The 26471-nt window shown below is 41.3% G+C and overlaps 1 protein-coding gene across 1 annotated transcript in view; it reads right to left on the bottom strand.

Moving 5' to 3' along the window:
* The window catches only part of LOC124803271 (odorant receptor Or1-like), a 122724-nt gene extending 103185 nt beyond the window's left edge, over positions 1-19539 (bottom strand). Inside the window, exon 1 of the mRNA XM_047264455.1 lies at positions 19082-19539. Coding sequence (XP_047120411.1) covers positions 19082-19539 — 458 coding nt within the window. The remainder of the gene's footprint in view (positions 1-19081) is intronic.
* Positions 19540-26471: the final 6932 nt, after the last annotated feature.

Raw genomic sequence — 26471 nt, 5'->3', positions numbered from 1 at the left:
ATGTGGGTACGTTTGAACATTTTATTTCGGTTGTTCCAATGTGACTCTCCTACCTTTGTGAACATATCATTACTGAGAACGCATGCTGTTACAGCGTGATTACCTGTAAATACCACATTAATGCAATAAATGCTCAAAATTATGTCCGTCAACCTCAATGCATTTGGCAATACGTGTAACGACATTCCTCTCAACAGCGAATAGTTCGCCTTCCGTAATGTTCGCACATGCATTGACAATGCGCTGACTCATGTTGTCAGGCGTTGTCGGTGGATCACGAACAGAAAAAAATCCGGGGACGTCAGATCCGGTGAACGTGCGGGACATGGTATGGTGCTTTGACGACCAATCCACCTATCATGAAATATGCTATTCAATACTGCTTCAACTGCACGCAAGCTATGTGCCGGACATCCATCATGTTGGAAGTACATCGCTATTCTGTCATGCAATGAAACATCTTGTAGTAACATCGGTAGAACATTACATAGAAATCGGCATACATTGCACCATTTAGATTGCCATAGATAAAATGGGGGCCAATTATCCTTCCTCCCATAATGCCGCACCATACATTAACCCGCCAGGGTCGCTGATGTTCCACTTGTCGCAGCCATCGTGGATTTTCCGTTGCCCAATAGTGCATATTATGCCGGTTTACGTTACAGATGTTGGTGAATGACGCTTCGTCGCTAAATAGAACGCATCGAAAAAATCTGTCATCGTCCCGTAATTTCTCTTGTGCCCAGTGGCAGAACTGTACACGATGTTCAAAGTCGTCGCCATGCAATTTCTGTTGCATAGAAATATGGTACGGGTGCAATCGATGTTGATGTAGCATTCTCAACACCGACGTTTTTGAGATTCCCTATTCTCGCGCAATTTGTCTGCTACTGATGTGCGGATTAGCCGCGACAGCAGCTAAAACACCTACTTGGGCATCATCATTTGTTGCAGGTCGTCGTTGACGTTTCACATGTGGCTGAACACTTCCTGTTCCCTTAAATAACGTAACTATCCGGCGAACGGTCCGGCCACTTGGATGATGTCGTCCAGGATACCGAGCGGCATACAGTACACGCGCCCGTTGGCCATTTTGATCACAATAGCCATACATCAACACGATATCGACCTTTTCCGCAATTGGTAAACGGTCCATTTTAACACGGGTACTGTATCACGAAGCAAATACCGTCCGCACTGGCGGATTGTTACGTGATACCACCTACTTATATGTTTGTGACTATTACAGCACCATCTATCACAAAGCGATAAAAGTTGTCCAACTAAAACATTCATATTTATTTACGTAATACACGAATATGTAATAAAAAATGGGGGTTCCAATTTTAAAAAACGCAGTTGATATCCGTTTGACCTATGGCAGCGCCATCTAGCAGGCCAATCATAGCGCCATCTGGTTTCCCCCCTGCAAGCTAGACGAGTTTCGTTCTTTGTAGTTTTTTCCTTTGATGCTTATTTCGTGAGATATTTTGCCTGGTCACTATCAATGGACCACCCTGTATATGTGAATAGTCTTGGAGCTTTGTTGCAAATAGAATTTGCAGTGATGACGTAATAAATTAAAACATCAAGCTTCATGAGACAATTTTTCACGCATCTCAGTGTGTATGACGTTACATATTCTGAGTTGTGTGTCGTGCATTGATATACCCTCTATGACAGAAGGGTACCAAGAAGGACTTATCCAAATGAGACGGAAATCGGTACATGTGATGTACATGTACAGAGAAACAAATGATAACAATTTCGCAAAAAAAAAAGGATTATTTATTCAAGAGAAAGAGCTTCAGAAATTCACCAAGTAATTCCGCAGTTCATGGTCATGCGGTAGCGTTCTCGCTTCCCACTCCCGGGTTCCCGGGTTCGATTCCCGGGGGGGTCAGGGATTTTCTCTGCCTCGTGATGACTGGGTGTTGTGTGATGTCCTTAGGTTAGTTAGGTTTAAGTAGTTCTAAGTTCTAGGGGACTGATGACCATAGCTGTTAAGTCCCATAGTGCTCAGAGCCATTTGAACCATTTTTTTCAGCAAGTCAGTAACGCATTGGTCCACCTCTGACCCTTACACAAGCAGTAATTCGGCTTCGCTCTGATTGACAGCGTTGTTGGATGTCCATCTGATGGATGTCGTGCCGAATTCCGCCCAACTGACGCGTTAGATCGTCAAAATCCTGAGCTGGTTGAAGTGTCCTGTCCATAATGCTCCAAACGTTCTCAGTTGGGTAGGGATCCGTCCACCTTGCTGGCCAAAGTAGAGTCTGGAAAGCGCGAAGACAAGCAGTAGAATCTCTCGCCGTATGCAGTGGGGCATTATCTTGCTGAAATATAAGCCCAGGATGGCTTGCCATGAAGGGCATCAAAATGGGGCGTATAATATCGTCGGTGTACCGCTATGCTGTAAGGGTGCCACAGACCATCAAACCGGTCGAGCTATAAAAACAAATTGCACCCCAGAACATCACTCCTGGTTGCCGGAACGAATGGCAGCTGACAGTCATGTTGGTGTCCCACCGCCGTCCAGGGCGTCTCCAGACACGTTTTCGGCCTGGAATTTCATTGACTGGGCTGGAATTGTCTTCAGTGATGAGTCCCCGCTTTGAATTAAGCCCCAGTGACCAAAGAAGACGAGTGTGTGGACGCCCCAGTCAGTACTGGAATACCAACCTCGCTGTCGCCCGCTGTAAGGCCTGACAAGCAGGAGTGATGGTCTGGGGTGCCATTTAATTTCATAGCGGGACCCATTTGGTTGTCATGCACGGCAGTCGATCTCTGGTCTTTATGCTGGCAATTAATCGGCTTGGCCTTGATTGATAGAATTGGTGGATGTTGCGGGCATTAAAAAAAAAAAAAAAAAAAAAAAAAAAAAAAAAAAAAATACGTACCCTCTGACTCAGTGTTGAAATATTAAAAGTTTTGGCTGGTTTCGTTGCCTAGGGGCTGGGATACGTAGTTGCCCCATTGCAAGCCAAATACTGCTGAGTCTACAGTATACAATATGAATACACACATGAATCGAATGGTCGAAGGTTCCTATCACTCGGCAATTACGTAATTTGAATGAATATACATTTATAAACGAAAGATTGCAATTAAGTAAAATCTTCAGGTGCTATTCTTAACGACTTTAAATGATGAGAAAGACAGTAGACGTACCTATAAGACCGTCCGGTTGGCCGTGCGGTCTACGCACGACTTTCCGGGCGGGAAGGAGCGCCTGGTCCCTGGCACGAATCCGCCCGGAGGATTTGTGTCGAGATACAAAGACATAGACGAATAAATATATTTATAAGCATGCTCCTACAGGTTTCTCGTGTAGCTGCGGAGTACTTATGGCCTGACGCTATCGATAGTAATCAGCCACTTTGACTTCCAATAACTCATTTTCTATTCAAGTATCATGTCTGTAGTTTATACCAATTTGGGTTTACACTAATAGCTTTCTAAAGACACGTCGTCTGATGAAACTGTTTAGATTCTGGAAATTCGTTGCTGGGTGTTACTTGTATAATTTACAGTCAGGTACTAAACTTTAAACTAATAAAGATATTGAAAATCTGATCACACCAGCAGACTCATATTGCAAATAATGGTAATGTACATGTTTCTTTTTTGAGGTATCATGATTCATCTGGCTACTATTAATTTCTGTATGAACTGCGCAATGTCTGCCATTATGATCTCACAAAGTCCGCCATCTTTGGCACTACTGGCGTGGACATCTCCTTCATCAACACAAAGCACTGTCCTCGTCACTGCGTCAATATGGAATTCCCAGCCACGCGGTCCCTGGACCCTGGCTAACGTTCGGCACCACCCAGCCACCGATAAGTTGGGCCCGCTGAGACGCCCCAGTGTGGCCACGCCAACTCCGAACTTAATGTCCACCTGAGGGATATCGTGCCAAATTCCGACCAATCGAAGCGTTAGATCGTCAAAATCCCGAGTTGGTTGAAGGGCTCCTGTCCATAATGCTCCAAACGTCCTCAGTTAGGCAGAAATCCGGCGACCCTGCTGGAGAAGGAAGAGCTTGTAAATCACTAACACAAGCAATAAAATCTCTAGTTGCATGTGGGTGGGCATTTCCTTGCTGAAATGTAAGCCTAGGATGGCTTGTCATGAAGGGCAACAAAAAGGGTGTAGAATATCGTTGGTATACCGCTGTGTTGTTAGGATCCATGGATGACAAGCACCCAAGATCATTGCTCCCGGTTGTCTGGCCGTATGGTGTGGACAGTCAGGTCTGCGTCCCACGGCTGTTCGGGGCGTCTCCACTTCGGTCTTCGTTGGTCATTGGGGGCTTAATTCGACGCGGGACTCAGCAATGAAGACAATTCTACTCCAGTCAATGATATTCCAGGCCAAAGACGTACATGTTCATCACTTCTACCGATTTCAACCCCATTCGGATAATTCCGTCGTGGTGCGTCTTTTTTTTTTGTCTTAGAGTAGTTTTGTAGGTACGTTCAGTGTTATATGTGAATACCGTATGCAAAACGTGGCGCGAAAAAAATTTAGTAGTAAAAAAGCAGTGAATTACAACGTCACACCTAATGCGGCAGTTTCACTGCATGAACAACGAAATGTAGTAAGTAATGAACTCTACGCGACATCATTTTGTGGAGATTTTCAGCGACAATAAATTTCGCTCGGATATGAAATTATGCCTAAAGTTTGTTGCAAGACACTAAATACTTTCATTCTCAATTAATGGACGAATAAAGTCTAGGAATTTACACATAGTGAGCTACATTTGTTTTTCATCCCATCCCCGCCCATTTTGTAGGTAAGTGATTCTTTACCAAATGTCGATTGTTCCCAGACAGGAAGTGACTTGTGAGCCAAGTTCGATTGAAATCTATTTAGTGGTTTAAGAGGACATGTGGAATATATATATATATATATATATGAGTATACATACAAATATACCAGTTTTATATACTGACGAGCCCAAGTGTGCCCCAGGGAAGTGTGATAGTACCACTGTTGTCCTCTATATACATAAATGATCTGGCGGACAGGGTGGGCAGCAATCTGAAGTTGTTTGCTGATGATGCTGTGGTGTACGGTAAGGTGTCGAAGTTGTGTGACTGTAAGAAGATACAAGTCGATTTAGATATAATTTCCAATTCGTGTGATGAATGGCAACTAGCTATAAATGTGGAAAAATGTAAGTTAATGCGGATAGGAAGAATAAACCAGTAATGTTCGTATACAGTATTACTAGTGTCCTGCTTGACATAGTCAAGTCTTAAAAATCTGGCGTCACGTTGCAAAGTAATATGAAAGGGAACGAACATGAGAGACCTGCGGTAGGGAAGGTGAATGGTCTATTTCTGTTTATTGGGAGAATTTTAGGAAAGAGTTGTTCAGCTGAAAAGGAGGCCGCATATAGGATGCTGATGCGGCTATTCTTGAGTACTGCTAGAGTATTTGGGGTGTGTACCAGGTCGAATTGAAGGAAGACATCGAAGAAATTCAGAGGCGGGCTGCTAGATTTTTTCCGGTAGGTTCGAACAACAGTGATGTGTTACGGAGATGCTTCGGAAACTCAAATGGGACTCGCTGGAGGGAAGGCGATGTTCTTTTCTAGAAACACTATTGAGAAAATTTAGAGAACTGCCACCAACATACATTGCCGTAAGGACAACGAAGGTAAGATACGAAAAATTAAGGCTCATACGGTGGTATATAGATAATCGATTTTCCCTCGCTCTAGTTGCGAATGCAAGAGGAAAGGAAATGATTTGTAATGGTACAGGGTACTCTCCGCCACGCACCGTACGTTAGCTTGCGGAGTATGTATGTAGATGTAGATGTTGACGCATGTGGCAGTAGATTTGTGTGGCAGCTGGAAGAGGAAGAAAGTTACTGATAAGGTTGCAACATGTAGCACTAACCCCAGGCAGTGCTAGCGCTCATGCAGTGTCACGAGAATTGTCAACAGCGCGAAAATTTTTGCGATCTATTTCACTCTGGTACCTGTTCAAGATCCAGACTGTGTAGCAACTGAAACCTCATGATCCACAGCAGCATTCTGAATTTGCTCTTCAGTATCTGGCATGGATGGAAGTTGATGGCATATGGCCAGGCAATATTCTGTGAAGTGACAAAGCATATTTTAAACTGCAGAGTGTAATGAACACACAGCCCTGCCAAACTGGGGTACTGTTAAACCGCTTGCTGGGCACGAAGAGCCACAACACTCGCCGTATGTGACTGTGTGGCGTGGTTCACAAGCACCTTTATTCTCGGTCAGTGCTTCTTTGAAGAGAATAGACCCAGAGGGCCTATCAGGTTCACTGTAACGTCTGCACGTTATCGAGATCTCCTTGTACATCATGTGATTCCTGCTTTCGAACAGAGCAACTGTATGGAAACCTCTGTTTCCGTGCAAGATGTCATGTCACTCGTCCAATGAAATAGGGCAGTTGGTATTGTTATTGTATTGTTAAAAATACCGGGAGTCCAATATATCGATACTTTAAAAAAATCATAATCTGTCCTCGACATACCATGAAATTATAAATATATCGACGGAAAAAGATATCGACGTACCAGCCCAAAAAAAGAAAATCGGCTCACAATGTAAATATACTGCCAGTTTTAGAGCTGTATATTTAAGTACTTATTTATTATTGAATATTCTGTACTTCAACAAGCTAGCAGCTTCGTTATCACCCTCAAAGCAAGAATTGAAAGGAAAACGATGCACATTCACGTTTGGTGATTACCATCTTGCTAACAATGGTAACTGCATGAAAGTGGCACAATTAAAAGTGTCCGATGGGTCCGTCGTTCGGTTTCGTCAAACATCAGATTTGTCTGGAACACTTCATGTCGACTTCCCTGTTTATTCATTTCTGCAAACGGCAGCAGCCTTGCAGCTGTAGTGTCAAAATTGCGTGGTGAAGTTAATCGTTGCAGTTTTCTGCTGGTAGCGCCGAGCGCCGATTCAGTCAGCATTGCCCCTCAAACGTCCACGCCCACCGCAAAGACGTCTTGTCATTTAGATATTTGTTGATCAGTTTCAGCTACTGGTTTCGAAGAATGCCGATGTGAAGAAATAGTGCAGTAGTTGAGCAAAACATTGTTTTTTAACGCAACTGGTGTGCTATTTGATCACATCGGAAATCTTGTTATACCATTTCCCCCCCCAGTGCAATAGGAATCTCCTTTGTGCCACATATACTTGCTCCACACAGTGAAAGAGAAAGATGGGATGTGATGAAAGCTCCAAAAACCATAAGTCTCCTTTACACAGTGAAAGTGAAATTACGTTCTACTACTGTTTCAAAAGAATGATTTCGAATATTTATCGAAAATTGCGGAAGAAATATAATATGAAATTAAAATATCAGCATTCAATATTTCCAATTTGATATCGATACAACGGTTAAAACTTATCGCCAATATATATCGATACGTTTCGGGAAGAATATCGATATTCTATGAACAGCCCTACAGTGAAATATCTGCTCAACCTTTGTAAGTAGGTTGTTTAGATTTTTATGTTGGTAATGCCACGTAGCGCTCTATATAAAAAATCACTGACTGTGCTGTGTGAAGCCTGTTAACAGCGCGTAGCGTTGCGCAGTTGGAGGTGAGCCGCCAGAAGTGGTGGATGTGAGGAGAGAAATGGCGGAGTTTTGAGAACGGATGATCTGGACGTGTGTCCATCAGAGACAGTAAATTTGTAAGTCTGGATGCCATGTACTGCAATATATATTATGACTTTTGAACGCTATTAAGCTGGCAGCAGTGGCGCTCGCTGTATTGCAGTAGTTCGAGTAACGAAGATTTTTGTGAGGTAAGTGATTTGTGAGAGGTATAGGTTAATGTTAGTCAGTGCCATTCTTTTGTAGGGATTAATGAAAGTCAGATTGCGTTGCGCTTAAAAAATATTGTGTGTCATTTTAAGCACAGTCATTTATAATTTTTCTAAGGGGACATTTCAAATGTCGACCCTTAGCCGAGGATACCTCACCGGAATCTTCTGATTTTTTCTTGTAGTTTCTGTAATTAGTGTAGCTATTGTTTATTGCTAGTGCAAAATTGTAGTTGTAGTTTTTCATTGTTGTACAGTAAAACAGTTGTGGCATGCATGTAGATTTGCACCAAGTATTTCGCAGCTCCGCTTGCAATTAACGAGATATTATTTTCAATGCTATGTTAATGTGTTTTCTTATTTTGCTCTTCAAATTGTGCTTTTTTGTGTTATCGAGTGAAATATTGTGGCAATAATGGCGTGTGAAAAACATAATACTAGGCTCCAAAGTAAACTGAGAAATGACAGTGAAGACGAAAGCAGTGTGTTAGCGCCACCGTGCAATGAATTAACTAATGTTCAAACTAGTAATTTGGTAATTGTGCATAGGGGAATGGAGCGGGGTGCAAATAATGGCGTAGACAGTGAAATAATTAGTGAACAGGGAAGCATTATCGATCGATCGGTCGGCAACAGCTCGCCTCAGGGATCCGAATTTCGCAAATACTGTAGATTCAGGTTTTGGGTCCTCACCGTTTTCTCAAATAAGTCAAGACACATTTTCTGCTTGTCAAAATGTGAATGTTGCCGGTGCAAATTCACTGCCGAATAGCACTGAGGAACATGTTTTCAGACACCAGTGCATTGTTATTACAATTAATACAACAAATTGGACAAAAGCTTCAAAAGTTAGATGCAATGGAGCAAAATCTTCAAAAGTTAGACACGATGGAACAAAATCAGAGACAAACACAGCAAAAGCTTCAGAATTTAGACACAATGGAATAAAATCTTCGAAAGTTAGACACAATGGAACAAAATCTTCAAAAACTAGACACCACGCTGGAACAAACACGTGAAGATTTAATTACCGAGTGACATAACATCGAATCGAAATGTCAGAAAGTCTGTAATGACGTAAAAACACAAATTTGTGAGCATTTTCAACCTTTTTCTTTGCGGCATGAAAATGCATTACAGAATCACGAAGCAGCCATAAAAGAACTGCAAACTATTGTTCATGAAAATCACGAGACCTTGCGGGTAAAATTGACTCAGTTGCATCTATGGATTCGGTTACGCTACTTGCAAAAACTCAGGAAAACTTAAAGGACACAGTAGATACTCTGAAAATTGGTTCAGAAAGACACATGGAGGAAATTAGTTCATTATCAGAGAAAGTAGTCGAACTTTCGGGTCAGCTAAATAATTTATCTACGAAGGTAGATGATAATCTGAATGACACAAGACCAGTAGTCTTTAATGATACAGAAGAGTACGAACAAATTAGGAAATTCAAACAAAATCAGAATCAGATTAATTCGCAACACCAAAGAGAAATTCGGGAAGTACAAGATCAGTTGACATAGGTAATACAAGAATTACATATTTCAGAGGACACTCACGCTCCATTACAGGAAGAGGGACATAGAAATACGTAACAGCCACAAAACAATAACACAGGGCGCTTCGGAAATTGTGAAAGAAATTGGATAGGTACACCGAATTTTGAGATGGAACCGCCGAAACTACGTAACACCGACCGACATGCGACTCGCCAACATGATGATTTTGACTATAAGCTGTTTATTACTACACCTAAATTCAAAACATTTAAGAATTCCGGTAACGACATTCATCCACAAGCAGGGCTTCATCAATTCTCTCATTGTTTTCCTCCCAACTGGTTATTAGAGCACAGTTTAGAATTTATGTGTGGCTATTTAGAGAATGAACCAGCTGTAAGAATGTGATCGGTCATTCACGATTGTCGCAGTGAAGGAGAATTTTATCATACCTTCCTCTCAGCATATTGGTCTCAAGCTACACAAGACCGAGTAAAACATAGCATCATAATGATGAAACATTTCGAACAATCTGAATTCTCCAGTCTTGTGAAATATTTTGATGACATGTTGCACAAGAATCAGTATCTGTCAAACCCATACAGCCCCTCAGAACTCATCCGCTTTTGCTTAATCAAATTGCCTGAACATTTACGACATATTATTTTGGCAGGACGTTGCAAAGACGACATTGAAGCTTTTCAGGGACTGTTACAAGAATTGGAAATTGACACTGACAATCGCGGGACGCGAAAACAGGAACACAAGAATTACAGGTCACATCCGTCACAATTTCGCGATGAAAGAAATAATAACTGGACACGACAAGGCTATTCTTACAATGTAAGACCAAAACAGACACCACCCGTATGACAACCGTTGGCAGAGTAGTAATAATTACAGGGAAAGATCACCTCTCGGCGGGAATAACTATCACAGAGACAATCAGAGAAACAGACAATATGGAAACCAAAATAATTATTATCAAGGGAGACGGAATAACGTCAGATGCAATGGTCCACCGCGCAGTTACGATTCTGGGAAAAATTCTCCACCACAAGACCGACAAAAAAGAAACTATGTAAACTACCGACAAAACGACAGACCTGAATTTCATCAGAACTGGCGGGATTCAAACAGGGCAGGGCCCGCTCGACAAGGTGAATTTGTAGAAGTTAGATCTACAAATCCCAATAACGATGTGCGCCAACAAAGAGACAATAGGCAATGACTCACACCGCTGGCAGCCACAAAACATACTTATGAAGCTGACGATGTAGCTGCCATGGCTAATAATTACGTAAAAATGGAAGACATTAGGGACTTCTTACTCCAGGAATACGACGTAAAACATAATAACATTGCATATCCTGTGATTCACATTACAGTAAATGACGTAAAATTTATGGTAGTACTTGACTCTGGCAGTCCCATTTCAGTAATTAGTGAAACAGCCTTTAGCAAATGCAACATATCGAACGATTGCCCCACACTTCCGTTACGTAAGATTAAATTACAAGGTGCAATCATTGGAAAAAGTGTAGATGTACGCCAACAAACCAACTTAGAATTCTTTTGTCAAAGCCACAGCTTCTCTGTGAACTTTCTTATTGTTCCATTATTGTCGACAGAAATTATATTGGGAGTAGACTTTTTGAATGAATACAAAGCAATCTTAAACTTTCATGATGCTGAAGTAAGTTTAGAGAAAGAAGGTAAGCCAATAGCTTTGAAATTTGAAGATTGGCTCTCAAACCATGACGAGAAAATTAATCGGCTTTACCTTCTGTTAGACAACAGTTCGGAATTTTCGACGGAACTAGACACTAACAATCACTCTGCAAGTACTGACAGGGATGATATCGACGGCATATTTGATACTAATGAGTTAATTCAGAATAAAATTCAAACAATTGAGAACTGTAATGACACTGATAGGCAGGACCTTTCTGAGATTTTACAAGCACATTCCACAGTTTTTACTCACAAAACAGGAACAATCAAGTGATTTCAATACCAATGTCGTGTTCGTGAGCATACTAAATTTTGTGTTAGACCATATGTAATTCCAGCACATTATAGGGACCGTGTTAGAACAGAAATACAATCTATGCTTGACGAGGGCATTATTGAGCCTGCAGTAAGCTCATACAACAATCCATTACATGTTGTTGAGAAGAAAAATGGATCGATCAGGCTTGTCTTATAGTCGAGACAAATCAATAACATCATCATTCCTGAAACAGACAGGCCGCAAACGATGGAAGAACTTCTTCAAAATTTTAGTGGTGTAAAAGTGTTGTCTTCTATTGATCTCAGATCCAGCTTTTATCAGATCAAACTTCATCCAGAATGTAGAAAATGACACAGCTTTTCTTTGTTTCGGCGTTTGTTATCAATTTCGGAAACTTCCTTTTGGTTTGAACATTTCTTCGGCAGCGTTCATTCGCGGGCTAAATTCCTTATTACCTGATTTCTTAAAACGTCACATCACCTTATATGTGGATGATATTCTAATAGCAGAAGCCTCATGGGAACAACATAATCGCATCCTCAACAGTTTGTTACGTATTTTTGCAGAATCTGGAATTACAGTTAACTTGGAAAAGTCTGAATTCGGTTGGTCAAAGGTGAGGTTTTTGGGACATATTATTTCTTCTGAAGGCATTCAGTCAGATCCTGAAAAGTTAGAAGCAATCAGAGCCATTCCAGTTCCATCCACAAAAAAAACAAGTCCGCAGTTTTCTAGGTCTCGTAAATTTTTACCGTCGTTTTCTGAATATGCAAATTCTAGCTAAACCAAAACTTTGTTCTCTGACTGGAAAAAATACTATTTGGAACTGGAATGAACAAGCACAGTTGGAATTCAAATCTTCGAAAGAATCACTACTTAATGCGCCAATACTAGCTCATCCAGATCTGTCACAAAATTTCTGCCTTAGCATGGATTCTTCTAAAGTCGGTCTTGGTGCCCATTTATTTCAACAAGCCATAGAAAATGACACTACTGTTCAGAAAACATTGCTTTTGCTAGCCGAGTGCTAACAAAATCTGAAAAAAATTATTCCGTTACTGAATTAGAAGCTTTGGCTATCGTTTGGGCATGTAACAAATTCCGTTTCTTTCTTTCTGCTAAGCACGTGAAAGTATACAGTGATCTTCGTGCATTACAATTTCTTATGTCTTCAAAATTAAATCATGACAGGTTAAAACGTTGGGTATTGTTTCTGCAAGAATTCCACTTCACAATAGTCTACGTTCCCGGCGAGGAGAACATTGTTGCGGACGCACTGTCACGCGCATCGGCTGGGCTTGAGAAAAGTAACACAGAAGGCAACCTCGAGAAAAATTTCAGTATTCTTTACATTCAGAAAGTCGCCTTTGAAAACTTTATCACCTCATCCTTAAAGGACATTGCTCATGGACAAGATAAAGAACCGATTTGGAAAGACATAAAAAGTAAATGGCAAGAAAAGACACACACTCGGCATTGTTATCTGGTTAGAAACAACATAATTTTCAAACGCTGCACTGTTGATGACAAGCTATAGGTACTTTGCATTCCAGACGATTTTGTTAATAAGCTCATTTGCTACATTCATTTCAGCTACGCACATTTTGGTCCACGAAAATGTTATCATATTCTTCGAACGACTTGTTATTTTAACAATACGGAAAAGAGAATTCGAAGAGTTTTGTCCATATGTAAACTTTGTCAAAAGGCGAAACCATCTACTATCTCCCATCGTGCTCCGTTGTTTCCTATCATTCCTTCTAAATTAAAAGAATTTGCTGCTGTTGATCTCTTGGGACCCCTTGTCAGAACATCGAATGGATTTTCGTACGTTCTACTCGCTGTTGAACTTACTTCAATATTTGTTTCTTTCACTCCGTTACGTAAAGTCACTGGACGGTCTGTATCCAACGCCTTTGTTAAAAATTTCTTATGTGAAGTTGGACACGTTAGTAAAGTCATTTCAAATAACGGACCGCAATTCAGATCTGCTGTTTGGTCATGCATACTTCGGAACCATAAAATCAAACCTGTTTTTATTTCATTGTACTCACCACATTGTAACCCATTTGAACAGATTATGAAAGAAATCAATAAGCGTTGTTGACTTTATTGTCACAGAAAGCATCAGCATTGGGACAGATATTTACACTTATTTCAAAACGTGCTGAATGAAATGCCTCATGACTCCACTGCTTTACCACCTAATCTTGTACTGAAGAATGAAGAACCACCCAACAGAATCAGAGAGCTTGTACCTTTCCCGAATACACGTAAACTTTGACACAAAGACATAATTGATTTGGCTATTAAAAATATAAAATCTGCAGCAGACAAAAGGAGAAAACTACACGGCAAAGCAAATGCAAAGATATTATATATTGGTCAGAAAGTTCTCATTAAAGCTTATTCATTGTCACATAAGAAGCAACACTTGAGTAACAAATTCTTTCTGATTTACAATGGACCTTACAGAATCCGACGTATACCACATGATAATTGCGTTGAAGTTGAAATTCTGTGTACTAGGAAGAGTAAACGATTGCACCACATTTCACATGTAAATCCGTTTATTGAAAGATAATCTGCTTTTTAACTTAGTCTTTGCCATACAATTTTTCAATTCACGCTACCAGTACAATTTGTCACACTGAGAAACTGTAAACGTGCAACAATGTTTTGAAGTTAACTATCCAGTCTAGAACCTAGGGAACATATTTAGACAGTATTTACGAGTGCATTGTTATAGTGAACAGATGACACAGTGTTATTGTGTGTGTACATTCTTGCTTGTTAGTTGCACACTTACGTAACGACTATAAGGCTCACATATACCGGTACTGCTAATGAGATTTTAATGCAGCATTTTGGTTTACTTGAAAATACATTCTGGATTTAAAGTACTTTCTGAGAGATACCAGATGACACAGTGGTTAGTTTATTTGACAGCTACACAATTATATCACGATGCTACTAATGTGTGACACAATTTACATCTTTGCTTTTGCGGTGTATCTGTTTTATCTCTGCACAGTTTTTCTGAATTCTTCTGGAAAGGAAAACAGGTTTTAGTAGTAACTTTGTGGTATAGCTATAATGAGACAGACTTTTCCATCAACAACACGTTACAGTACAGTACTTACTTCATGACGGCAATAAGTGTAATAACTAAGATATCTATATGCATAGCATTTCACTTTTGTTTATTACGAGGTAAGTACATTGACTTCTACAGAACTTCGATTATGGACGACGATAATTACGACACTTGGCACATTCATACCGTTAAGTAACGACAGAGATTATCTTACAACAAAACGCACAGTTAAGCGCTAAAGGACTCGTATTTGAGTGATTAATTTTATTTTTAAAGATTTTTGAATCACAAAGATACAAAGGTTTTCCGTGATACATTTCATTCTATTGCTGTAATCTGTAACACCTGACAGTATAATTACATTAATCCTCATGGGGATACACACCTACTTTGTGTACCATGTGTTTGGCAAGCGCAAGGAGCCCTAGCTAATATGGTATTTGCTTATACAACTTTACACATCGGTACCATATTTCTCTAACACAGAATTACACAGCTATCTAATTATTTAATTGAGAAACAAACATTTTTTTACTACATTAGTGACAGATGTTTACGTACTTACACAGCTGGATAACTTCACACTTATGAAATTGTATTTTGTCTGTACTTTGTGAACTGTTCATATTTTTTCGGAACCATTGTGATGCTATGAGAGCTTTGAATGTCGTATTTGGTAAGGAATCATGATTTTTGAAGTACATTTGAGGTAGATGACTTTATTGAAGGTCTTGAAATTATGAAAGAAGCTGCGATGATTTTGAGATGTGATTGATCTGTTATGATGTTATTATTACGATGACGATGTGTATTATGCTGTTGAGGTATGTTTACGATCAATAAGATGATGCTACCGTATATGAGGAACGTGATTACGTATTTATATGTATATGAATAATGAATAGAAGTTAGAGACTCTGGTTTGTGAAAAAGGATGTTGAAACCAAGAATCATACTTTAAGAGTTATGAGTTGTTTGTCCATGTGTGAATGTATCAGAACACTGTTATTCATGAGATTTCGTTTCTACAGATTTCTACTGCAACTTTTCGACCGGTTAAACTTTTTTACATGAGACTGTCACTGCTGTCATAAATATTTCGGTAAGAAAGTTAAGTGACCTTCACGTAATGCATCTTGGGCGCCCAGCTGTGCCACCTGCCAGGAGATAAAGCCATTAGGTGGAGAAAAAGAGACCATTATCCTCGCTGTTGACGTTCCTTTGTAGAAAGCATCGCAAATACAACACGCTCATTACTTGGAAACATATCATACTTTGTGCTACTTACTGAAATGTTTATGAACTGATGGGAAATATTCTTACATCTGCACACCCGATTATGACAAGTGTCTTTCTACGAGAGTTGAGAGAATTTCTATTAACTTATGAAATGCTACATGACTATTGAATGATATTTTTATGCTTTGCTTTAGATAGTTGCTTATTTCATTTGGGTTTCCAGCTGTGTTGCAGCATTGGTTTTATAAAATAAAATTAAATGCATTTGCTAATGTGAAAACTTGCTGTCAACAGATCTATTAAACAATAATTTTATGATCCACATTCTTCGAAAAAGGAGCACTTGGAAAGGTAAGAACAATAAGAAGGGACTAATAACAGTAACTGCATACATAATTTTCTTTTCAAGTACTTGGTAATTTCTTTTGTAGAATAAGTTGTGGTGCACCATTTAAACACATAGACATTAAGATGTGAACAGACATTTCCCTTATCTGCATTGTTGTCTTTAGTGTACTATTTTTTTCTGCTTGAGCTTTGTCATGTTTAGATATAAGTTATAGTATTTGCTGCTGCTGTTTGCCAGGCATAGTGCTACTGAATTTCACTTTGTATTACTACTGATTTATTTTTCTTGTTTGCTGCACAGTGCCTTATATTAGTTGTAATATTGCAATTGCTTTGTTAATTTAGATTTACTGCTGCTAGCTTTGCCAATTTGTATTTTTTGTCATTGCTGTTTGTGTTAATTTGTTGTGTGCTGCTGCATTGCCTCATCCCTTAGTATATATATCTGAGCTCATTAGATTTAGGTTAGCTTAAGAGGGGGTAGACTATACAAGAGAATGAGTTTCGATGAATTGGAAGAAATGCATTGAGAAGTTATACGAAAAATGTTTGTAAAAAAAAAAAGGGTACTGTACAATGAAGAATAAATATTTGGACGATGATATGAACAGAATACAGAAAGTAGGTATCGGTAGGACTTCTTGGAAATAATGATGAATGAAGGAGATCTCCAAGAAGTAAAGAAAGTTTTGTTTGGAAAATACTGCAGTAAAATAAACCCTGTCTTTTCCTTTTCTGTTACTCCGCTATGTGTTTGTGTACCCTTGTGTGTTTGTGTTTTTCCTTTCTTGATGTGTTTAGCTGATGAGAGTTATGTTGTAGAATTTTTCTAATACTATGTTATTTACTTTGTAAAGATGTTTAGACATTATTTAGTCTGTTCTGTTTTAATGCTCATGTGTGAAATTAATGTTTCGAATCTATTCTCATTATTTTATTTATTTACTTATGTCATAATTCCTGTAACACTGATGTATCTGTTTATTTCTATTCTTTTGTAAAGCTTGTGCTACTACAAATGTTATCTGTATTGTTATGTTCTTTAATGATGTATTTTGTACCTTTGGTATTGTATTCTCGTGTTATAAAATTGTAATTGACGCCAGTTCATCAAATTAAGTAACTTGTAAGCATTCATTTCACTGCACATATTTCTGTTGGTCATAGTATATGCACAATATGTGAAAAAAAGAGGACTGTTAGTGTTTGGACGTGTGTTAATAATTCAGCAAGGGACTGATTAACAGCATTGCTGGTTCTAAGGACAATTCCAAAAACTTTGTGAGTGCACAAGTGGTGGTTTATGGACTTACTATATTCTCCGCAAGACTCTTCGATGCTGATTGTGCACCTGCACAGTCGCAACAGATGGCTGCTGGCTGTCTCTACAAGTACTACAGTGGGTCTGCATCTTTGATGGCCCACCAATACCATTATTTCTACAAGCACTGCAGTGGGTCTGCACCTCTGGGGGCCACTAATACCGTAATCTCTACCAGGACTACAGTGGGTCTGCTCTGTGATGACCTACCTACCAATATTCTTCAAAACTTCGACTGACTGTGCTGTGGCCCATTACCTGTCTGCATGTCAGGAGTCAGCACTGTCTTTCCTTTGGAAGGACAACACTAGTTCTTCAAGACTGCATGGAAATCCACTACTTCTGTATGCATTTTCTTTTACTGCCCAGACTATGTGCATAAAATTGTAATTAATCGTGTGATGAATGATCAGGACTGTCTTTATGGACTGTGAGAAAATCTTTGCTTTTGACCAACAGTGTATCAATAAGTGTGTGCATTTGATTTCTTTGTTATTGTAATTTTTTCAAATCTGTATTGGCCACTGCCCAAAACAATTTGTAAAATTTTTTGTGGGGAGCATGGGGGCTATGTAAGTAGGCTGTTTAGGTTTTTATGTTGGTAACGCCACGTAGCGCTCTATATGAAAATCACTGACTGTGCTGTGTGAAGGCTGTGGTTGGTTTGCATTGTTGGAGTATATGCTATTGTAATGTTGGGCAGTTGGCTGTTAACAGCACGTAGTGTTGCACAGTTGGAGGTGAGCCGCCAGCAGTGGTGGATGTGGGGAGAGAAATGGCGGAGTTTTGAGAACGGATGATCTGGACGTGTGTCCATCAGAGACAGTAAATTTGTATGACTGGATGCCATGAACTGCTATATATATTATGACTTTTGAACATTATTACGTTGCCAGTAGTGGCGCTCGCTGTATTGCAGTAGTTCGAGTACCGAAGATTTTTGTGAGGTAAGTGATTTGTGAAAGGTATAGGTTAATGTTAGTCAGGGCCATTCTTTTGTAGGGATTGTTGAAAGTCATATTGCATTGCGCTAAAAAATATTGTGTGTCATTTTAAGCACAATCATTTAAAATTTTTTCAAGGGGACGTTTCACCTTCCATGATCTTGTTAGTCCCTGATCTGAATCCATGTGACTTTCGCCCCTGGGGATATCTAAAAGAACACGTTTACAGGGGACATGTTCAGTCTCTGGCTGTTCTGAAGGCCACTATACAGGAACGAATTGCTCAGATTCCATTAGAACTGCTGGGTGCTAATGATGACGTCTTTTTATGGGTGGTGCATCAGGTCGACGTCTCCAGTGCTCATATTGAACACATTGTGTAAGCTGCTGTTAATAATAAAATCAACGTTACGCTTTTTCACTTGTTTGGCCTTTTTGCCCACGTCCTGTTCCTAAGTCATTATATATGGAAACATTGCTAAACGTCTTTCTCGCATTCACAGCGCCAGATTTGTACATGGTGGCCAAAATTGGAACTATTTTTTTCCAGAATAAATGAGTTACACATTAACGCATTAGCATATCTATCAAATTCTACTGTTGTACGATAATTAAAGCACACACTGGAACTCCGTGCACTTTAATTACAATGAACACGTTCTAGAAAGTGGGCTAATAGCTGTAAACCTAGCTCCAACAAAAAATAAATCTTCTGTCGAAAGTAGGCCATTGACAAGTGAGTGTTGGTGTACAATCGTTTTACTTACTTCAAAATAAGCTGGTGGTGTTGTATGTTCTTCACCAGCAAGCGGTACATCAGTTCGTGAGCATCGGGTGTGGCGTCAAGTGCACTCGTGCTTTTGTGATTCTCTCGGTGGTATTCATACTGCTGGGTGCTCGGTATTCCCTTCTCCACGAGAGGAGATGCTTTTCCATTCCAACGCGTCGCAGAGTTGTCAGCGGCCTTCAGAGGGAATGTATCGATGGGGTGCAGTCGCACCGCCTCGAGGTTGTCATTGAGTATGTGCAGCTCGGCGGCCACGGCGATCATGAGGACAATGAAGAACATGTCCAGGCAGACGCTGGCCTCCACGGACAGGGTGACGGCGACTGCCTGGAAGGTGCACAGCAGCTCATAGGCAGGCGTTGCGTGGATGTCCAGCGGCAGCCACGCGGGCAGCGGTGTGTTCTGGCCGCCGGACAACAGCGGCTCCAGGGCCCACATCGCGATCGGCACCGCCGTGATCACCTGCACACCACACCGCCGTCTCAGCTGGCGAGTGGTCCACAATACACACCACCAGTTACATACTCTGAATAGCCAAAAAAAAAACAAAAAAAAACTGGTACACCTGCCTAACATTGTGTAGGGCCCCCCGCGAGCACAAGGAAGTGCCACATCATGACGTGGCGTGGACTCGACCAATGTCTGAAGTGAAATGCGACAATTAAATCATGACCCTAAGCTGTCGAGAGGCGTTGATATACATCAACGGGGACAGTTGAAAATGTGTGGACTGCCCGGGAGTCAATCCTGGGATCTCCTGCTAACACGGCAGATACTCTACTCACCTGAGCCACCGAGGGCACAGAGGATAGTGTGACTGCAGGGTTTTACCCCTTGCACACTCCCTGTGAGACCCACATTCCCAACTTAATGTCCACACACTACATTCATAGTGCCCCTGCCCACTACACTCATTACTCACAACAGACAATCTTACCAAGTTCCGCAAGAGTTCGGGCAATGCTTGTGCATCCAGCATAGAAGAATAACGTCAATGACTGGTTAGCCTTAATTATATGAAGATGGTATCTGTTCTTGCGGACATATCCGAAAGAATAGATACCATCGGTGACCATGCAGCTCTCTTAGAATGCCCGAAAGAACAGATACCATCTTCATACAGTTAAGGCTAACCAGCCATTGACCTTCTTCTTCTGTGCTGGATGCACACGCATTGCCTGAACTCTTACGGGACTCGGTAAGATTGTCTGCAGTGAGTAATGAGTGTAGTGGGCAGGGGCACTACGAATGTGGTGTGTGGGCATTAAGTTGAGTATGTGAGCCTCACGGGGAGCGTGCAAGGGATATATCTCTGCAGTCGCAGTATCCTCTGTGCCCTCAGTGGCTCAGGTAGATAGACCATCTGCCATGTAAGTAGGAGATCCCAGGTTCGAGTCCCGGTCGGGGCACACATTTTCAGCTGTCCCCATTGATGTATATCAACGTCTGTCAACAGGTTAGGGTCTTGATTTAATTATCATTTCATTCCAAGAGAGCCGCATGGTCACTGATGGTATCTGTTCTTTCAGGCATGTCTGAAAGAACAGATACTATCTTCATAATGTCTGAAGTAGTGCTGGAGGAAACTGACATCATGTATCCTGCAGGGCTTTCCATAAATCCATAACAGTACGAGAGGATGGAGATCTCTTCTGAACAGCAAATAGTAAAGCATCCCAGATATACTCAACAATGTTCATTTATGCGGTGTTTGGTGGCCATCGGAAGTGTTTAAACTCACAAGAGTGTTCCTGCAGCCAATCTGTAACAATTCTGAATGTGTATGGTTAGCATCGTCCTGCTGGAATTGCCCAAGTACGTCGGAATGCATAATGGACATGAATGGATGCACGTGATCGGACAGGATGCTAATGTGCGTGTAACCTGTCAGAGTCGTATCGAGACGTATGAAGGGTCCCATATTACTCCGACTGCAAACGCCCCACAGCATTGCAGAGCATCCACATCTTGAACAGCCCTTGCTGACATGCAGGATCCATGGATTCATGAGGTTGTCTCCATACCTGTATACGTCCATCTACTTGATACAATTTGAAACGAGACTTGTCCGACCACACATCATGTTTCTACTTATCAACAGTCCAATGTCAGTGTTGATGGGTCCATGCGAGGCATAATGCTTTATGTCGTGTAGTCATCAAGGATACACGAGTGCGCTTTCAGCTCCGAAAGCCCATATCTATGATGTTTGGTTGAATGATTCGCACGGTGACACTTGTTGATGGCCCAGCATTGAAATCTGCAGCAATTTGCGGCAGGGTTGCACTGCTGTCACGTTAAACGACTCTCTTCAGTAGTCATTAGTCCTGTTCTTGCAGAATCTTTTTACGGCCGCAGCGATGTCGGAGATTTGATGTGTTACCGGATTCCTGATATTCACGGTACACTCGTGAAATGGTTGTATGGTAAATTTCCCACTTCATAGCTACCTTGGAGATGTGCCCCATCGCTAGAGCGCCAACTATATTACCACGTTCAAACTCACTTAAATCTTGATAACCTGCCATTGTAGCAGCAGTAACCGATATAACAACTGCGCCAGGCACTTGTTGTCTTATATAGATGTCGCCGACCGCAGCGCCGTATTCTGCCTGTTTACTTATCTCTGTGCTTGAATATGCATCCCTATACCAGTTTCTCTGCCGCTTCAGTGTACAATGATGAGCCAAAACATGACGACCACTGCCCACCGTGTAACTGAGTGCAGCGGTAGCGAGCATTGCTAACTTGTTTGTTTCAGAATCCTTGAACATATTCTCAGTTCGAATATAATAAACTTTCTTCGGACTGAAAAGCTTGTACGCAGATAACAGCATGGTTTTAAGGAACCATCGCTCTTACGAAACTCTTCTTGCATTGTTTCTCACATGATATACTGAGAACTATGGATGAAGGGCAACAGGCAGATTCCATATTTCTAGATTTCCAGAAAGCATTTGACACGGTGCCCTATTGCAGTCTGTTAACGAAGGTACGAGCATATGGAACAAGTTCACAGATATGTGAGTGGCTCGAAGACTTCTTAAGTAATAGAGCACAGTATGTTTTCTTCGACGGCGAATGTTCATCAGAGACAAGGGTTTCATCAGGAGTGCCACAGGGAAGTATGACACCTGTTGTTCTCTATGTACATAAACGATTTGGTTGGCGGATTGGGGAGTAAAGGGACCAAACTACGGAGACACCCGTAAAAAAATGTTCAAATGTATGTGAAGTCTTATGGGACTTAACTGCTAAGGTCATCAGTCCCTAAGCTTACACACTGCTTAACCTATATTATCCTAAGGACAAACACACACATCCACGCCCGAGGGAGGACTTGAACCTCCGCCGGGACCAGCCACACAGTCCATGACTGCAGCGCCTGAAACCGCTTGGCTAATCCCAGACATCAGTCCCTCTTTCCTCATTCAAACAGTTCTCGAGTTAAAAACGGTCCAAAAAGGAGTCGGAGAAAGTAAAAGGCATAAAACCAACGCCGAATCACGCTGAAAGACAAAACTACAGAAGTTAACAGAAAGGGGAAAACGTACACTAAAAGGAAAAGTTAGTGGGAAGTACTGAAATAATATAGCAGATGGTTTGGACTGGCTGATCGCAAAAATAAAAAAGTATGAGCCAGCCACCCTACAACACACTGAAATCTCAAGCTTGAAAGACAAGGCTAAAGGAACACAGATTGCAAAAAGACGAACACCAAGGCGAAAAGACAAGGCTAAAGGAACACAGATTGCAAAAAGACGAACACCAAGGCGAACAAACAGCAAAGAAAGAGTGAGGAAGAGTTTGAATGGAGGGAGGGTGGGCAGCAATCTGAGATTGTTTGCTGATGATGCCGTGGTATATGTTAAGGTGTCGAAGTTGAGTGATTGTAGGGAGATACAAGACGACTTAGACAAAATTTCCAGTTGGTGTGATGAATGGCAGCTAGCCTTAAATGTGGAAAACTTTAAGTTAATGCGGATGAGTATGAAGAACAAACCTGTAATGTTAGGATGCAGTATTACTAGTGTCCTGCTTGACACAGTCAAGTCGTTCAAATATCTGGGCTAACGTTAGAAAGCGATATGAGGTGGGACGAGCATGTGAGAACTGGTGAATGGTTGGGAGAATTTTAGGAAAGAGTGGTTCACCTGTAAAGGACACCACATTTAGGACGCTGGTGCGACCTATTCTTGAGTAGTGCTCGGGTGTTTGGGATCGGTAACAGATCGGATTGAAGGAAGACGTCGAAGCAATTCAGAGGGGGGATGTTAGATTTTTTACCGGTATGTTCGAACAACGCGTAAGTTTTACGGGAACTCAAATGGAAATCCCTGAAGGTAAAGTGACGTGCTTTTCGAGAAATGCTAGTGAGAAAATTTAGAGAACTGGCATTTGAAGCTAATGTAGTGGGACGAAATTAAGCGTCACCCATCCACCAAAGTCAGCCCAGTTTGCAGGTGACTATAAGTTTAATTTAGTTTTGTTTATGTGTTTTCTTATTATTTGTAATAGATGTGAATTATCTAAAAGTTTTGTATTTTTTTTATGTGTTTCATGCACGGAGAGGGCGGCGCAATGAACGGGGACAGCATCTTCGTTGCCGCGACCAGAGAGGAAATTGCTGGCCGCTATACGTCGCGGGTCGACAGCCAAGGAGCAACAGAAGATCCTGGAACCGAGTTGTTGCGTCGTGCTTCTAAAAATTAAAAATGAAGTTTTATACTCTTTTTGTACAACAATGACGTCATATAGAGCTTAATCTTATTGAAATGTCAGTCACTAACTCTCAACGCTCAAGTTCACATCTGTATGTGTAGGAAGCTAATAAAATAGTGTATGCTACTAAAGTTGAAACACGTGTCTTGAAGATTTATTTATGAAGAATTATGTGAACCGATTAATAATATATTTGACAAGATTCGTGATTCTTACGGCGTTCACCGAAACTTTGATCTAAAAAGTTATTTAATGTGTGATTCTGATATCGATTAGATCAAGATAACGTGTGTCAATATAATTTCTGAGGAGAAACAAACGAAATTTAAATTCGAAAAAGTTACAAAAACCAATTGGCCCAAGTGATGTAATACTTTGCACACGACTCAACTGATGTTTTACAGTTTCGTTCAAGAACCATTCTATGACAATTTAAAAGAATATGAATCATTTTTGAAGTGGGTTGTAACTGACGTAGGTGACGAAGTCTGCACATGGTCATACATATATCAAACGAAAAACTAATACATCGTTACACTACACTAACTGTGAACCATTCTACTGCCGCCAGCATACATTATGCGTTAAAACCACGAAGATAAGATACGAGAAATTAGGGCTTGTTCGGAGGCTTACAGACAGTCGTTTTCTCTCGCTGTATTTGCGATTGGAACAGGAAAGGAAATGACAAGTAGAGGTATAGGGTACCCTCCGCCACGCACCGTACTGTGGCTTGAGGATGAACTATGTAGATGTAGATTTCAGAAACAGCGAAGCTAGTCGGATGTTGGCTTACTACTGTTGTGAGCGTATCTGGAATGTGTTTCAAGGATGGCGAAATCACAAGTGTGATTATACCGGTATATGAAGGTAGTACCTGTTCCCGAAAGAACAGATACCATTAATGACCGTGCAGCTTCTCTAGAATGAAATGATAATTAACTCGACACCCTAGCTGCAAACAGGCGTTGATATACATCATTGGGGACATGTTGAAAATGTGTGCCCCGACAGGGACTCTAACCCGGGATCTCCTGCTTACATGGCAGATGCTCTATCCATCTGAGCCACCGAGGGCACAGAGGGTAGTGTGTCTGCAAGGACTTATCCCTTGCACACTCCCTGTGAGTCCCACATTCCCAACATGCCCACACCACTACATTCGTAGTGTGCCTAATAGATGTTTGCCCATCACACTCTCATTACTCGTGGCAGATTAATCTACCAAGTCCCGTACGGGTTTGGACATAGCGTGTGCTTTCACACAAGAAGGTCAATGGCCAAGTCCCTGCAGACACACTATCCTCTGTGTCCTCGGTGGCTCAGATGGATAGAGCGTCTGCCATGTAAGCAGCAGATCCCGGGTTCGAGTCCCAGTCGGGGCACACATTTTCAACATGTCCCCAATGGTGTATATCAACGCCTGTTTGCAGCTAGGGTGTCGAGTTAATTACCATTTCATACAAGTATGATTTGTTGTACGTCCATGACACATCACAGAACGAGGAATGTTTGTGTGGGTGTGTGAGTTTAGAGCTTACGGACGCTCAACGGCGAGGTTGCAAGCGCCCTTACACTCACTAAAACAAGCGAATGCGGATAAAGCCTCTAAACTTTTTGCACACAGTGAGCAGAAAAGCCATAAAATGACACTCATTCACTCACTTTCAGCTCAAGCGCATTAAGTTATCCAATCACTCTATCTCACACACTTGAAGACAACTGAGAAAGGGTGGAAGGCTCTAAAAAATGTTCAACTGTGTGTGAAATCTTATGGGACTTAAGTGCTAAGGTCATCAGTCCCTAAGCTTACAACTACTTAACCTAAATTATCCCAAGGACAAACACACACACCCATGCCTCAGGGAGGACTCAGCCGCACAATCCATGACTGCAGCTTGGAAGGCTCTACACCTGGGATTAAAACAGATATAAAACTGTAGAAGAGCAAAAAAAACACAGAGAAATGTAACTGGTTGACCTCATGGATGAGCCAGTCATCCTGTTAACACACTAAAATTATCTCTGTAATATTTTTGGAAACAAGTTGGACATACCACCCTTAAAAGCCACACCACATTCATTTGAACGTCACTTAAAACAGAAGGCAGATCTGCCGGCAAATCTGCCACTGCCCTCTGGTCCGAAAACCAAACGCAATCTAGTAAAATGTGGCGCACAGTAATCTGCACGCCACAAGCACCACACAGTGGACGGTCATAACTGCCAGCCACTCCTCTTCCCATGGACGCATGATCCTACACATCAATAGCCAGGCGATAGCACGCAGGGGGATGGCACACTGAAGTGGCTGACAATGACGACATGCGTCCTTGACTGCTATATCCGCCCTTTCATTCCCCTCAGTACCCATGTGCCCTGGTGACCATATGAAAGACACCTCCTTCCCCAGCTGTAGTTGGAGGAGGACGCCCTGGATATTCTGGACTACTTCATCTGCTGGGTACGGTCGTTGGAGAAAGTGAAAGGCACTCAGAGAATCGGAACAGACAAGATATGTAGTATCTGAAGCACATCCCATCTGCTCCAGTGCCCGCAAGAGAGCGTATAATTCCGTGTCGAACAGAGTAAACTCTCCAGGCAGTCGGAACTTGAGGACACGATCAGGGAAAACAACAGACCAAGCA

The sequence above is a fragment of the Schistocerca piceifrons genome, chromosome 6 (assembly GCF_021461385.2).
Source record: "Schistocerca piceifrons isolate TAMUIC-IGC-003096 chromosome 6, iqSchPice1.1, whole genome shotgun sequence".
Lineage (NCBI taxonomy): Eukaryota > Metazoa > Arthropoda > Insecta > Orthoptera > Acrididae > Schistocerca > Schistocerca piceifrons.
Note: the sequence above shows the minus strand (reverse complement) of the source record. Positions and strands in the feature narration are given on the sequence as shown.